Source organism: Hetaerina americana, unplaced genomic scaffold (assembly GCF_022747635.1).
Source record: "Hetaerina americana unplaced genomic scaffold, ioHetAmer1.1.p SCAF_3, whole genome shotgun sequence".
Taxonomy (NCBI): Eukaryota; Metazoa; Arthropoda; class Insecta; order Odonata; family Calopterygidae; genus Hetaerina; species Hetaerina americana.
In genome coordinates this window covers 91,729,886-91,746,332 of record NW_027286874.1, presented here as the reverse complement: position 1 = coordinate 91,746,332, position 16,447 = coordinate 91,729,886, and the positions used below count along the sequence as shown (strand labels likewise).

The 16,447-nt window shown below is 34.9% G+C and overlaps 1 protein-coding gene across 1 annotated transcript in view; it reads left to right on the top strand.

The window, feature by feature from the left end:
* Positions 1–16,447, top strand: part of LOC139690464 (collagen alpha-1(II) chain-like) — a 93,256-nt gene that overhangs the window by 49,015 nt on the left and 27,794 nt on the right. Inside the window, exons 4-13 of the mRNA XM_071587919.1 lie at positions 1,635–1,672; positions 2,814–2,894; positions 4,622–4,735; positions 5,577–5,739; positions 7,745–7,869; positions 9,033–9,239; positions 11,807–11,905; positions 12,018–12,126; positions 12,604–12,791; positions 15,603–15,819. Of these exons, the coding sequence (XP_071444020.1) occupies positions 1,635–1,672; positions 2,814–2,894; positions 4,622–4,735; positions 5,577–5,739; positions 7,745–7,869; positions 9,033–9,239; positions 11,807–11,905; positions 12,018–12,126; positions 12,604–12,791; positions 15,603–15,819 (1,341 nt within the window). The remainder of the gene's footprint in view (positions 1–1,634; positions 1,673–2,813; positions 2,895–4,621; positions 4,736–5,576; positions 5,740–7,744; positions 7,870–9,032; positions 9,240–11,806; positions 11,906–12,017; positions 12,127–12,603; positions 12,792–15,602; positions 15,820–16,447) is intronic.

The window sequence follows — 16,447 nt, the reverse complement described above, 5'->3', positions numbered from 1 at the left end:
TCATGCAGTCTGCAAAGGGATTAATTCAGATATTCTTGAGACTTAAAGTAAGAGGTTATGGAGAACCTCTTGTCAATGAAAGTTACCTTGTGGAGTAAGTGATTCACTTAGATGGTTGGTCCAAATACTTTCAGATACTTGTGAATATTTGCAATATAATAATCAAAATACCAACTCTAATAACCCAAAATCATATCCATGTATTTTATTGGAAGTTATCAGTTGTTGAAAAACAAATTGGGGATATTATTTTGCCCATTACTTATAGGAGTAAGGTCAAGTAAAAATCTCTGTCACTTCAATGGAATTGTATATGGATTACTTAATAAAAGCCATGCACATATTTTGCAGTTTATTTTTAGTGACCAACTGATATTCATGATGAATTAACTATGCTATTGGTTTGGTGATATTATATTACTTTCTTCTTCATGTTTCTTCAATCCTAAGATTGGCTGGTAGCCTCCTATTTTTGCATTGTGCAGTTCCTTCCTATTTGTCTTGAGCAGGTATACATGACTCAATGTACCCAGTCCACTTGCTCTCCTTAATGACCCAAAATTGTGGTATCTCTTCAATCATCTTCAAGACTTCCTCATTGATTACTCTTTTTGCCCATGGGATCTTCAACTATTTCAGTGACACCACATCTCAGAAGCCTTCACCATCTTTCTCTCCATCTCCCGAAGTATCATATCTATACAGACCCTACTCTTCAAAAATTATCTCATCAGATAAACTGTAAGATGCTTATTTATACTGTTGAAGGTGAAGAGACTCCTCTTGAGACTCCAGGCATTTTTTGCTTTATTGGTGTGAATTAACGTTTTCCTTCTGGACTTGCCAGAAGCTTCCAGCTTTTGCAGCAACCAAACAGAAAAAATGTTTTCCGGCTGCAGATCTCCTCATATTCAATGGACAAGAAGCTTGGGCGCCTTACTAATTCACCAGGATAACTTTTCACTTTATTGATACATTGTACCTAGAGGTGACAGTGGCTGGCATTTTATTCAGAGTGGATTTCAATCCTCCTCATTTTCAGCCAATATCATGATATTGTCCCAGTGGTGAAGAATATCTATTATTTCTCTCTGAATTTGCACTCCTATTCCTCCTAGTTTCTCTCTTATTTCCTCTAATTCTTTCTGAATATTTATGTTAAACAAAAGGTTAAATGTGAGCTGACTTGTCCGACCTTTTGCTTGATGCTGGCTTTCTCTTCATGTTCACCACACCTCATCACTGCTACTTCATCTTTGTACTGGCTCATCACCACTCTTCTGTCTCAGTACTTCATATCTGCTTGCCTAAACACTTTTTCGAGTGCCTTTTCTATATCTACAAAGGCTTCTGATTTTTTTCAACTTCTTTTATAGCATTAGGTGGAGGCTTAAAATGGCTATAATATTAATTTAAATGTAGTAAAATAATGAAATGACAGATGATATCCCTAAATGTCCTGCATATTGCCATGGAAATGTGAATTCATTGCTGTTCTTTTTATATTGTGATCTCATTTTTAATGAATTAACATTTTATGAGTCTAAATGACTTACTTATATGGTTACCCAATGTTTGTTTACTTGTTTGCTAATATAATAAAAGGGTAATTATTATGTACTTTTTTATTTCAGATGATAAAGTTCAACCAGAACCCGATCCTGTACCACCAGTGAGTACCTATTACCTATGTATATTTATGTAATAAACCATCATATCTCTAAGTTGAAGGGCTCAAAACAATCGTCATCAAAGGGGTACAGTTTTGAAATAGTAGAATCATTTGAAACAATAATGATTTCTTACTTTCATATGTTTTGAAAGTAGAATCATAATGTTTATTCTATTAATTCAGCCATTATAGCCTGGTATATTTGTGACCATGACCATGACCTGTTTGGCATGTAAATCCCATTTGATGTCAAAAGTCAGCAATAAAACACAAAATTTTTCTTTTGTTCCATGCAAAATTTCACACTTCCATTATTGTTCAAACTAATCTTAAATGGAATTAAATTATTTTTTGTTATATTTTGCTATCCTTTGAATCCCATCATCATAAAATTTGGCCACACTTGATTTGTAAACACAGGACTGTGAGCCATATCACGTAGGGACATGACTGAACATGGGGTAATTCTGGAGACTTCAAAAGGTCAATGGTGAATTTCAACCTCATGCAGTTTTGGAATATAGACATTTTCCATAAGTCTACAGGCATTGTAGTTGTTGGGTTTATCCCTTTGAGAATAAATTTTGAATGACAGGTATAGAGCAAACAACAGAGGCAGAAAGCCACAGCTTGATGGATACTGAGTTGTGCTACACTGTGCTACACTGTGCTAGGAGGATTGTAGTCCTTTTCACACTCCCCATTACCCAACATAGAAATGGTAGTTACTCTCTGGATAGCCCTTGTATGTTATTACAAACATAACTGCGGTCAATTCATATAAATATATGGATTAATGCTAGTGTTTATGCCTGTTTAATAGGATTCCAGAATAAAGAAATGTCAAAAATATCAATGGAAGTTGTATTAAAGTAAGAAGAAGGATGAACATTTAACTGTGAAGTATTCATGTCATGATATTCGGAAAAAAATCAGTACTTTCTCGGTACCTGAAAACAGAAGTATGAAATGTATTAGAAGTATTTTGGTATTTAGGATCCTATCACAAGCACATAAAATTGCACTTCCCCTTTGGTTGATAGCAATATATGTCCAATCTTTAAACAAATTTGAACTGATGAAAATGGAAAATTTGTTTTTTGCTTAAATATTAAGAGAATTTCTTTGCTGTTTTTTGCAGGTAAAAAAGCCAAAGCCAAAGCCTGTTGGCAGTGCAGTGGAAAGTACTAGCACGGATGCTGTGGCATACCCTGGTCCTAGGGTAAGAAATTTAAAATTATTTAAAGAATTTGTATATCATTATAACACTTATCTTGCCTCAGTTTTGATTATAAAACCTCATATTTTCATTACTTTGCTGGATTCAATAGATAAATTTTTGAAGAGGCATCAAGGCTCAGCATATTTTAATTTTGGAGTACTATGAATCATAAGATACATATATATGGTATTCAGGAAGATCAAACGCTAAAATCTGTTAATTAAAATTTATGATTAAGTAAGATTTGGTGGCTAAACTTGGTTCAGTATACAGAAAATATTCTTGCGTAAATTTATAATAAAACAATAGGAAGCAGTTGGAACATGTTCACCATTGTTGTGGCAACATAAATTAATAATAGAAATTACATATGATGTGCCATTTCCATTATTTGTTGATATTTTGATGTAGTAGAAAAGTCATGATATGCCAACCTGCACCTATATTAACGCCCCACCATGCATAAAAATTAAGCATAGCAGCTCTTGGAAAAATGAACTGTACTAGGCATTTGTAAATTTATTTTATAGTTATTCAAATTCAACTGTATGATTAACTACCTATAATTTGTTACTTTTCCGAGTCCCTTAGCTCAGTTGCACATGGGAAGTTTTTTTTACACTTGCACAAGTTTACAAGAGCGATTGATAGACAATTGTCCTGATCCCTTATAATCCTAGGTGTGTCTGAAGGCGCCAATTTATGATGATGCACTTGGACCTTAAAAAATATTTCATATATGTTTTGTCAAATAATGAATTACATATGTTATTGTATCATTAGATTGGATTGTTTGGTTTTTAAAATAAAAAGTCATAATAATAATATTTAGATACAGATTTGAAAGCATTGATTTATTTTTTGTATACAAATATTGAAGGTTTCTTTTTACTCACAAATGCATGTACAGCCAAGCTTGATTTGATGAGAACTCACAGTCCTTACAAAATCCCTTGCTATATTGACGAGGCCTCATTATTACCACTGGTGATTAAATAATCTTATATGAGCTGATTTATATGACTTTTCATGATATCATAGCTGTCCAAATGGGTATTTGATATTATATAAACATGTGTAAGGATATCAACCAGTAAATTATGTATGTAATTATATACCATATATTTTTATGAAATTATAGGATATCCATAGTATGCATTGCCATATTGTAGTAAAATGTATATTAATATTTTGCTGTTGATCTTGGTGACTACAATAGTTTGATACCATGAGCATCTTTTTCTTTTACGTGGAAATATATGGCAGAAAGTTTACTTTGTTTGAACATTACAGTAATACTCTGTTTCCATCAACTTTTACAGCCCATAATCCAGTGAGTACTTCATAAAGAGTGAAGTTGTAGAATGGTCCTGTACCATCTCCTTTGCATAACATTTTACTTTCATATTTTCAAATATACTCTTTGGACCAGGTTTGGAGTTTGGCAACCAGGCCCCACTTTTCTGATCCAAGTTAGGAGCTTCACAATATTTTGTCTGCTGATTCTCTTTATATGCTGTACTCATTATATCAAGTTTCCACTCAGCATGATATTTGTATAATAGGTACTAATTTTTTGTGTATATTTTTATTACCTCAATATATTGTTATTGTAATAAGCTTCCACTTCAGTCTATGTCTATTATAATTTAATAATGATTAAATTAAATCTTTTATCTATAGTTTTCACTCTTCTGTTAGTTTTAAATGTTATTCAAAATTAATAGGGTGAATCTGGTTATCCTGGTGAGCGGGGACGTCCAGGAGAGTCGGGAATTCCAGGATCCCCTGGTTCTCCAGGCATTCCAGGACCACCAGGGCCTCCTGGACCTGCACCTGATGTAAGTATCTGTTAATTTTCTTGAGCACAAAAAAGTAGGACATATTCAGTGAGCATAGATTCATATTTGATGGGAAAATATGATATTTTCTTCCTCAGTTCTTCCTACTTCCAACTTGCCTTCATGTTGTCTAAAAAGCCTCTCACTTACTTTTCCCTGCCTATTTAGTATTCTCCCTACTATTATGATAGTTAATATTACATTACCTATGAATAATACCTTCAACCACTCTGAATCTAATTGGCTGTCTTTTGAATTTAACCTACCAACTTCCTCTTTTTCTTCCTCATTCTATGATGGGCAGTTCATCATCTTGGTCATCTCTGCAGATAAAATCAATTGAAAATTTAGATTCTGTGGATGATCAGAATTTCAATGCAAAACTGTTCTATGTTCACGATGGTATTGCAATCTGACTCCAATAGTTAAGCCCTGTGAAAAGCAAATTAGCCAAAAAGAACATTTTTGCCAAAAAATTTGAATAGGCAGGTGAAGATGGTAAAAATTTATGCATTTGTCCATCAAGTATAAAGCAATTTGACAATTCCCATTTTTATGCTGACATTGAATCACTCAGCAATATCAAAAAATTACTGTCAGTGTATCAAGAGTGACTATTCACTATTCCCAGTTTACTTCACATATAGTATAAAGCCTCAGGAAATAAACCATCTTGTGTGTTACTTGTTGCATTGAGGTTCTTATTATATGTCGTACTTGTTATATCAAGATTCTATCGTAAGCTATTGGTAATAGTTAAGAAATTGAAATAGTGAAGTAGGGACAACAATTTCATTTGTAGTTACTTAAGCTTATGTGGTTCATGACATTCTTTTTGCAGGTTAGCAGTTACATTCACCAGCTAGCACTTTCACAATCCGTGGGTGGCGGTGGTGGTGGTGGTGATAAGGGGCCTACTGGAGGTGGTGGGGGAGGAGGATTCCCTGACCCCTTCCAATACTTGCAGGCTCAAGTGGGTCCAGTGGGTCCACGAGGACCTCCAGGTGATACATTTCATCATTATGATGGATATGAGTAAAAGACAATATGAAGTGACTGAATTTAATGCTGTAAAATCAATATAAATTAGTACTAATCTGGATCTGCTATAATCTCATCCATTCATGTGTGCATATTTGACTTTTGGAAGTTGAATCAATTAGTCCACTTGCATCAGATTTGTGCCCAGTGTTACCATGGTCTCATACATACAGCTCTTATGCATTGATGATGGAATTTGAAAAATTAAATTGATTTAATTAAACTTTTTTGAAAGACCTGAACAAAGTTAATGAATCCAATGGGTAATGAGAACGAAAATTAGACAAACGTGGGGAGTACTAGTTAATGTGCTCCTTATTGAGGTATACAATCAATCTCGGTCAGTTTCACTATTGCAGTAGGTCTTGTATATCAAGTTGCATTATCTGCATTAGTTTCATATTCCCTGAGTTTGGACTTAAAATTTGGATGTCAATTTGAAGAATTGGACAAGATTTTAGGGGAATTTTCTAAGTACCACAAGTGTGAATAGATAAAAGAGACAAGCACATAATTTTAAGTAATTTATATGGAGATGGTTCATCTCCATAAATTTTGACAGTTAGATTCCCCTCTTCAAAGGAAAACTATCGGAAGGCTATTAATTTTGCCAAAGCAAATTATGGGAGAATTGGCCTCCTACCTAATGTTCATGTGAATGGGCTTTTGTCTTTGATTGTGAATAAAAATTATGATAGCTGTCTCCTTAATAATAATATTTATTCATCCCATGCCAAAATTTACATATTTATCATTGTTTATTCCGCTTATTTCCAAAACCTACCTATGGTGTGATACCTGGATGCTTAACTTAAACCCTGGAAAATGCAACATCATGACTCTTACTCTGAAAAGAAAATCCCTGATTTTCAACTACTCAATTAACTCAACTCCCTTAAATAGAGTAACAACCATGAAAGACCTTGGTGTTATAACTGACCATAAAAATAAATTACTCCGGCCACATACAAAATGTAAAAAATAAAGCCATGTCCCTATTAGGCCTTCTTTACCGCTTCACAGAAATTAAAGATCCAACAGCTCTCCATTCATACTTCTCAACAATTGTCCTTCCCATGGTATCATATTGCTCCCCAATTTGTTCCACCTCATCCCCAACTAATCTAAAATCCCTTGATTGCATCTCTTTCTTCTTTGCCAAAATAGTCAAGCACTGAGTCCCACATTTCCACAATATGTCCTCAAATGCTGTTCTGTCTTCTTTATCCATTTCTAGTCCCAAAAACCGCAGACTTAAAGCTGATTTAAAACTCCTCCACAAAACCCTAAACTCTACTATTGGTTGACCTGAACTGCTCTGTCCCTTCAACTTCAGGATACCAACTCAATCCACCCGCATCCACTTCCTACTCCATCTACCTATTCCTAGAATATCTCTCACCAAGCGCTTACCTTTATTTCGCCTTTCCTCCCTTCTAAATTCACTCCCTCACACTGTCCACCCTTTTAATGGATCCTGCAATAATTTCACCACCCAAGCTTTATCCCACCTTTTCAACAAATTAAATTTTTCCCCTGTCCATGTTCGGTTCTCATTGTTTATTGTTATACTGTTATTGTATTTTGTCCTCTTTCATATTTGTTATATTTTTCACTGTAAATTGGTGCTGCTGCTGTATGTGAATAATGTTTTAAAATAAAATAAATAAATAAAAATAAATAGCAGAGTACCAATAATAAAAGGTAGGTGGGTCTCAATGATGAACTTGTGCCTCCCTGTCAAAATTGGCATCTAAAAATAAATCCAGGCATTTTGTGTGCTAACTTGTTTGACAGACTGATTGTTTAGTACCTTTAGTACCACCATAGTATATCATTAAATAAGTAATTGTGGTACCATGGATGTTTTTTGTGCTTGTATACACACCCTATTTAGCATTTTCAATATGTGAATTTTAGTAGAACTATTTTGAAAACTTCTTAAAAGGACAATTTTTTTTTATTTAGGACCCCCAGGACCATCTGGGCCTCAAGGATTTCAAGGAGTTAGAGGAGAACCAGGTGATCCAGGGCCGCCAGGTTTACCTGGGCCTGTTGGGCCCCGTGGAATAGCTGGACTTCCTGGGAAAGATGTCAGTGCCAAAATTGTTATTCAAATAATTATTAACTGTGCATATGATTAAAAATTTATGATTCTCCTGATGGTTATGGAACAAATATGTTTCATCCTGTGAGCTACATTTTCTTCAAATCAATTTCATCAAAAGTATGACCAAGAAAGATCTGATACCATAGATATTGTTTGCAATCATAGTTGAGCTTAAGAAGGAAGTTTATCATTGCTCTACTCTTGTAGCCTTTTCCATAATTTCTGCTTGACAGCTTCCATATCAAAAAGAGAATAACTTATCGTGATTTTTTTTTCAATAGGTGGCTTGCCTTTTAATCTCAATGAAAAATTGAAATATGATGAATTTCTGTCTAGTTCCTCATATATTGTATGATGCTAAATCAAGATAGGCCTACAAGTATTTAGTATGGAATTAGTATCTTGCTTCAGAAATCCTGAGAGAAATCTGGTGAAGAGGCAAATTTTTTACTGATTCTCATTTGTGTGGCATTCGATGCCAACAGCAGTTGGCATTGAATGACATGCAATGGATTCAAAAATAGCAGATTATTGCATGGTACTTTATTAATTTATGATTAGTGTTCATTTTTGGAATCATTGAGAGCTCTTTGAAAGCTTATTAGGTCTTCTAAAGCATACTTTGATGAAAAGGAAATATACAAGTAAACCACTGAAAAAAGAGGCAAAATCTTGCTTCAAAATTAGTCATTTTGAGCCATAATTACTCCTATTTTATCTGTTCAATCTTTACGAGGAATTTTGGCTTCATTATAAGGCAGAGTCATTTATATTGCACCATTTCATCTGTTGCAATAAAAGTACAGTCTCTTTCCTTCAAAATTTTTTATTATTTTTGATATTGAAGTCTTTTTTGCACTCACTGTTTATGCAGGTTTGGGAAGAGGAATATTTACCTGGAGAGAAGGATGTGCTACACCCTTTTTATCTTTGCTCGTAAATTATTTGAACTTTTTTTAAAGATTCTCAGTAATATCTCTTCATGAGAACCAGATTTGATTTCACTGAGGACGCAATATATATCTGCAGAGACCTCTTGATTATTTTATATTTAAAGTTTGAAAAATAAATTCAGCAGTATTACATAGTAAATGTTTTTGCAATCAGCATAAATTTCATATTTCTGTATTCTATTTAACTTAACAGGGTGAAGCAGGAGAGGATGGTGAAGCCGGGCAACCTGGAACAGCTGGTCCTCCAGGTCCCCGTGGACTCCCTGGAATGCCTGGATTACCTGGAATAAAAGGCCACCGTGGTTTCCCTGGTATAGATGGAGCCAAAGGAGAACAAGGTCCTGGGGGAGAGAAAGGGTCACCAGGGTCAGCAGGGCCAATGGGTCCAGTTGGTCCAATGGTAAGTGGATTAAAATGTCTAGAATTTGAAATAATGCTCCCTTTTTCATCCAGTTGATTATTTTGTTATTTAAATTAATGCCAACTATGCTTCTACTAATACATTTTTGTTGATCAAAGGCAGTAATATTAGCTGATTAAAAATCACATAAATTATTTAAGATTGAAGATCATTCCTGTGTACTCCAACCTTGACATCATGAAAGGCTTACCCATTCCAATGAACTCTAGAGCTCCTTGTGGGAGATAGAAGCAATAAACCCTTGCTAGATAGATTCAAGGATAGCAGCTAAAAGAAAGTCATTTCAAATAGAGTTCGTTCCACAGTGAGTTGTCTATAAAGGCATCTGATCCCAGTGGGGTGGTCATATAAGTAATCATGTTACATCAAATTAAAAAATTATTAAGGATGGCATATGCATGTACATATATACACCATCCATCCAAGGGTGGAGAGAAACCTGGCATCAGCATTGGCCTACTCTTAACAAAACGTGCCAAAGGGTCTGCAGCTTAACATCCCATCTGACAGATGCCACACTCACTCAAAGTGCCCTCCTCAAAGCACCTTAAGTAGGGATTGGGATGCCACTGAAAAAATATCTGTCGCCACTGGAATTCAAATCTGGGCCCTCTGGGTGGGAATCCAGTACATTAGCCACAACACCATCACCATCCCCATCAATTATAAGAAATAATTGGGAATGTGCCTCTCAGAAGCTCTTCATAATGATGAGGGGACTTTGAACACAATGATAGGTGAAGAGAGAGAGAGATAGTAAAGATGTGGGAGAGTATGGTTTAAGAATGATGAGCAGAAAAAGTAATTGAGTTTTACCAGAAATAGTGTGAATATAATGAGCAGACATTACTGTGTATGGAGGATGCCAGGAGAAATAGTTAGGTACTACTTGGATTACAGCATGGTTAGGCATACCTTTAGGATTAGCATTTTGAACTCAAGTTTCTGAGGGCAAATGCAGATTTAGATCATAAATTAGTTGTTGTAAAATGGAATATAACATTTTAAAATGATTAGGCAGAGTGAGAAATTTTAATAATGGAATGCTGAAGTATTGATGGGTATAAACAGCATGGAATATGAAGATAAACCATAAAAATCTAAGTGAGGATAAACAAATGAGAAAATTTGAGAAAAATTGTGTAAAAAATTAAAATAAAAAAGCAGCAAATGAACTAATAGGATTAGTATACACAAAGGAATCAAAAACCCTTGGTTGATTGGATAAAATAAGTTTGGGTATACAAAGGGAAGGGTAATACAGAATGCCGTGGGTTAAGAATCTGCAATTTTACAATAGCTCAGATTTGTGAAGTTTTTTTTTTATCTATTAGATGAAAGCAGAGTGTAAGCTATAGCAGATAACCTAAGTTTAACGAACCACTTAGATTGGTAAAAGTGAGTTTGTATGAGAATCAATGGTTCAGGATATATGTCATTAGTTTACATATTTTGCACAATCTGTTTATAAATATGTGCAGTATGCTACCTATATTTTCTTGTACTAGGTATGAAACTTTTTATTTTCTTTACCTACTTATTTTTCTAAAAGTACTTTATTACTTATACCCAGAGTCTTGCTAAATATAGGCTAACATTATATAACAGCATGAATGGGCCTAATTGCTCTGGACAATCTTTCATTAATTGATACATATGCGCAAACACTTCCAGAAGAATGTTGTACCTTTTTTTGCATTAAAAGTTTTAAGTTTCTGTCTCAACCATTAAATGTAAACTGATCTCCTACCATATCATTTTACTGGAATCCCAAAATCCTTTGCAAACATGAGACAATCATAGACTTTTTTTAATTATGATAATGAAATATGGAAATTGATAGTTTTTATTTTTAAATGCCATAATTTTCTCCATTTCTTGGCTCGATTCATTTTTTGGTGAAGTAATTTGAGTTCAAAAAAGGAATTTCAGCTATCCCCAATCATATTGTTCTTGAAAACATGTGATAATGATTATATAAAGCTGGATTGTCTTTTCAATTATCAAACTGTAAATAAATTGCTGATGGAAAATATACAGAAATTTAAACCTTATTTTGATTACACACATTTAGTAAATTAAATTAAGACAGATCATTAATATCTAGGGCACATGCCTCATCATTACCATTCATTTGACAGCAAAAAGTCATAGTTATAGTTAAAAAAGGTGAGCAATGAGAGCCAATAATTGCTATTAAGTAATTTAATCTGACTGAATCTATTGCAGCAACAGGTATTTCATTAGTTTTATAAATATTTAAATGTTGCCTTTTTTGTTGTTAATATAGTTTGATAGGAGTATAGTAAGAATGTTTTTCCTCAGAAATAACAATGTGTAACAAACTCCATTGTGATGAAAATTTACTACTACTACCAAGCATGGCAACCATTCTCATCAGTTTAAAGATAAGGAGAACAGAGGTCACAATAACTGTGAGCCAGAATGTGAATAAACCTCTATGTTGTTTCCTTTTTCTTATCTATATTTTTTGAGGAATCTCATGTCATGACTGATCCTTTTTAATAATTTGAATCTGGTAACAGGGGCCATCTGGTCCACGAGGTGAGCGAGGAAGGGAAGGACCCCCGGGCCCACATGGTCTTCGTGGAATTGATGGTATTGCTGGACCTCCAGGACCACCTGTAAGTAACACTATCACCTCTGGAGTTGATATTATTGTTTATTTGTTGAAAAAAATGAAATGCAGTTAATTAAATACAGTTCATTTTAAAATATTCTCATGATTTCATCTAGGGTACAATAGGGAAGCCAGGACCTCCTGGGTTCCCCGGGGGGCCAGGAAATAAGGGAGACCAAGGTGCAACAGGACCAAAGGGCAGCCCTGGTCTTCAAGGCCCACGGGGTAAATTTTTATTTAAAATTATGCAGCAAAGCTTCACAATGATTAATGCCTGTATCAAAAGGTGATCCACAAAAATAAATCAACATTAAATTTTATAAATATGATAATGAGTGTACTGTAAATGTATGACCACAAATACAATGTCATAATTTTGCTACTAAGTTTTATAGTTATTCTTTTCAAAGGGAAATATCAATGTTGAAATATAACTCAATTGAATGTAAAGTTGTTCTAACAGGCTGTGGGGTTTCCAATGGGAATTTCTCATATTCCAGCCAAAGTTCCAAACTCATGAGAACTGCAATGTTTGATTCTTTAAGGTATTATGCAAAATAAAGCATATGTGTATACAGAGGTAAGAAAATTGAAATGAATAACTATTTCAAAAAAGATAGTTTCAAGTTTCCTTAAATTATATGGTACATCTAGCATCACTTATTGATTTTCCACTCTTCTTTGCCTCTTTCCTTTACATAGGGGAATCTGGAAGGCCTGGACAACCCGGAGAGTCTGGACCGCAAGGTCCCGCTGGAAAAGATGGTTTCCCTGGAGAGAAGGGTAGCCCTGGAGCTGCAGGAGTTTCTGGACCTCCTGGCTTTCCAGGAGGCCGGGGTCCACCTGGCTTATCTGGAGGACCTGGAGCTGCTGGACCTAAAGGAAGTCCTGTATGTACTTGCAAGCTTTCCATTATCATACCTTGTCTCTGACAAGTCAGACTTACTCTCTTGATATGCTTATTTGTAGAATATTATATTGAGTAGTCATTTGAATGCTGAAATCAAGAGCTAATCTTTGGTGGCAAAAATGTGAACAATGTTTTGCTTGTAGATCACAGAATCTGACTTCTGATTCACTTTTATTTAGGGTAACAGAATGTAAAGAAATGTGAAGAAATTATCAATGGAAAGTTTCAATTCAAAGTTACAGCATGAAATGATGCAATTTTAAAGTAATGTCTAAGTTCAAATCACTTAACAATTTTAATTCTTTGCAGCAATTTATTTAATAATTTTTTATAAAATCCTTCTGCAATGTGCCAGAATGTACTTGCATCTGGGTCATTTTTTGCCTGCTATTTTGCTATAAATATGCAATATGTTCTATAGTATATCTGTTTTGTTAATCTGTCAAACTATAGTCTCATTATTCAGTTTTCAATTCAATGTATATATACAGTGCAGTACCCAAGAGAATAATTTTCAATGATGGCGGTCCAGAAAGTGACCTACGTTTTAATATGAACCTAGTAGCAAGACAAAGTTTTATTATATTTATTTGAAGACATATTCTTAAACTGTTTTTCTCCTTAGTCGCCATTCAAATTGAGACATTTATCATAATGATACAGAAGCTTTTCAATCCATCTCTGAAGTAATCTGCTGCCTTACATTTTAACCACTTGTTTACACCAGTTTGCAATCCTGTGTCACTGTCAAAGTGCTGTGTTGCAAGCCACGTTTTCATCGCTGGAAAGAAGTGGTAATATCTCATCCACAGTTATGACTCAACATAAGAGTGTATCACCATCGTTGTTATAAAATTTGAGGAAAGTGAACAATGCAACAAGCCCTGTTTTTTGTGGTTTTGTCAGGATTTTTGGCACCAATCTGTCACAAAACTTGTAATAGCCTAGGTTCCCCGCCACAACTTCATGCCATAAACTTCGTGAAATAAGGGGAAAATAAAGTGAGGGATCTATAATCATAAATCTGTGATTGTCATGAATTTTTTCATTGATTTTCACTGTCAGTTCATCTGCCACAAGGCTAGGCCGACCGCTGCGGTCCTCTTTGTGAAAATTGGTGCTGCCATTTTGTAACTGTATGCACCACTGCCTCACTCTGCTTTTACTAATTTTTCTATCTCTGTACACTCCACAAAGTTGCCTATGAATTTCAATTGGCTTATGGTTTTTTGCCAATAAAAACCTAATCACACTTGACAACTCACGGGATTTTCTATTGCAGCTCACAATAATGATGGCTAAATTATTCTGCAAGTATTCTTTATTTGTTGAGTCAAGCTAAAATAAAATTGGTCATTAATCTTTGGATTTGAACTGAGTATCTGCTTTATTATATGTACAATTAGTTAGTGGTAAGTAAAGATGGATTTTTGTAATACATAGAATCATTACATTGTTATTAACTGATTCTTGTTTGATGAATTGTTAAAAAATCAAATCAGCCAATATTTTCCATTAAAGCTCATTCTTAAGTAGCTTGTAATCATAAAATCCACAAGAAGATAACCATAAGAGAATAAAAATGACATCATGACAGTAAAATCATTGAAAAGCCAGAACAAGGTATGACCGTGGCTGATCTAGCATGCATATACAATCAGTCAGCATCAATGATTTGCATTATCCTCAAGAACAAGGACAAGACTAAGGAGACAGATGCTATAAAGGGAGTGAACAGAATATCTATGCAATGGTTATATATTCTCAACAATGCTGTAAGGTTGCTTCTCATATGGATAAGCAAAAAGAAATTTCAATGCAATGAAATGAGAATATTATTCATAAGAAGAGAAAAGTGATTTTTGCCAACCTCATTTGGAAGACACCAGGGTTATCAACTGCAGAAGTATTTAGGGGAAGCTGTGGATGATTAGAGAAGTTTACAAGTAGAAAAATCATCCACATCATTATGAGGCATGGTGAAGCCAGAAACTCAAAAGAACTTCATTGGTGACTTCAAGATGCTCATATATTTCAATTGTGACAAGATGGATCTCTTCTGGAATAGATGTGAAGCAAACCTATTTAACAGCTGAGGAGAATGTATTGCCTGGCTACAAGACAATGAAAGACCATCTTATGCTGCTGCCAATACAAGTGGTAGTTTAAAAATTAAACCCCAGCTTATTTACCATTCAGAAACTCTGCAAGTCTTCAAGAGTGTGTAAAGTCCTGAAGATCAGACTAATTGTGATGTGGAGGTCATGGAAAGGCATGGGAAACTGTTGCATCATACCATACATAAGAAAGCATCACCCTCATAAGGCAGTGGCTTTGCACCAATAGAAATTTATTTAATGTGTTTCATTTTTAGAATAATTTGAATCCTCTGCAAAAACAAGTGTCTCTAGACAGCTTTCTGGTAAAAAAGAATTAGGAAATTATCATAAATAATAAACTGATTATTTCAATTCTTTGCTTTTTTCTACCAATTAATATAATTCCACGATATAAGAAAATATGATGATTCTTGATCCTAAACAATGTATATATTATTTTCTTTGAATAAACCTTGTATATAATTAATGTTTTTGGCATGGAATGCATCATTGTATTTTACATATATGTGGGAAAAATTTTATCACTTTATGAGATATATTCTATCTACCTAAGGTTTATATATTTTGAATCTGTTGGGTCCTGTACATACCTCAGTCATATTTTTACATGCTGATATTCTTCTGGCATCATATAATGGAAATGACTTTATATCAAATCATTATTTGTGCAGGGACTTCCAGGAGAGCGTGGGTTCAAGGGAGAGGCTGGTGTTAAGGGAGAATCTGGTGCACTTGGTCCCCGAGGCCTTCCTGGGACAGCAGGAGCTGCAGGCAAGCGTGGAAAGAGGGGTGTGAGAGGACCCACTGGACCTGCTGGTCCAGCTGGAGAGAGGGGTGCACCTGGAGGGCGAGGACTTCCAGGCCCAGACGGAGCAGCAGGACCAAAAGGTATTTTTTGGGATTCTTACATTCCTCAGGATTGAGAATTTAGTTATCACACTGGGGAGGGATGTCAGAGAGCACGGTTTAAACTGGGAAAGCAAAGAGGAAAGTTTTTTGGAATTTGTCAAAGGTAAAAACCCCCAGTGTTTAAAGTTGTCTTTAACCACATGACGCATCACGCACGACTCCGAATGCCTGTGACATTGTATGCACGGTATTTTGTCACAACTTCTTGTTCCCTTAAAGCCCCCAAATCTCTGAGTGTAAGAAGATGCATCGATAGCTTAATTGGCTAAAGCACTCAGCCGGACATCTAGGGTTCCTGGTACAAATCCCAGTCAAGGTGCATGATTTTTACACACTAAAATTGTTCCATTTTCATTATTGTATTAATTTATTCTACTGAATTGGCGAAATTAAAAATAATCATTTATGTGAAATGATTATTTCAAGAAAGGGAATCTTTGGGTTAACATGCATCCATCCCTTCCTTTTTTTTTTGGTGGCTGTAATCATTGTGATGAGGCACGAGTAGATCAGAGGCTTTCATAGCATTGAATGTGAAGACCAGTGAAACATGAGGAAGAATTTGAGTCATATAGGGATTGAATTTAGCTTTAGTCTAATTAGATTA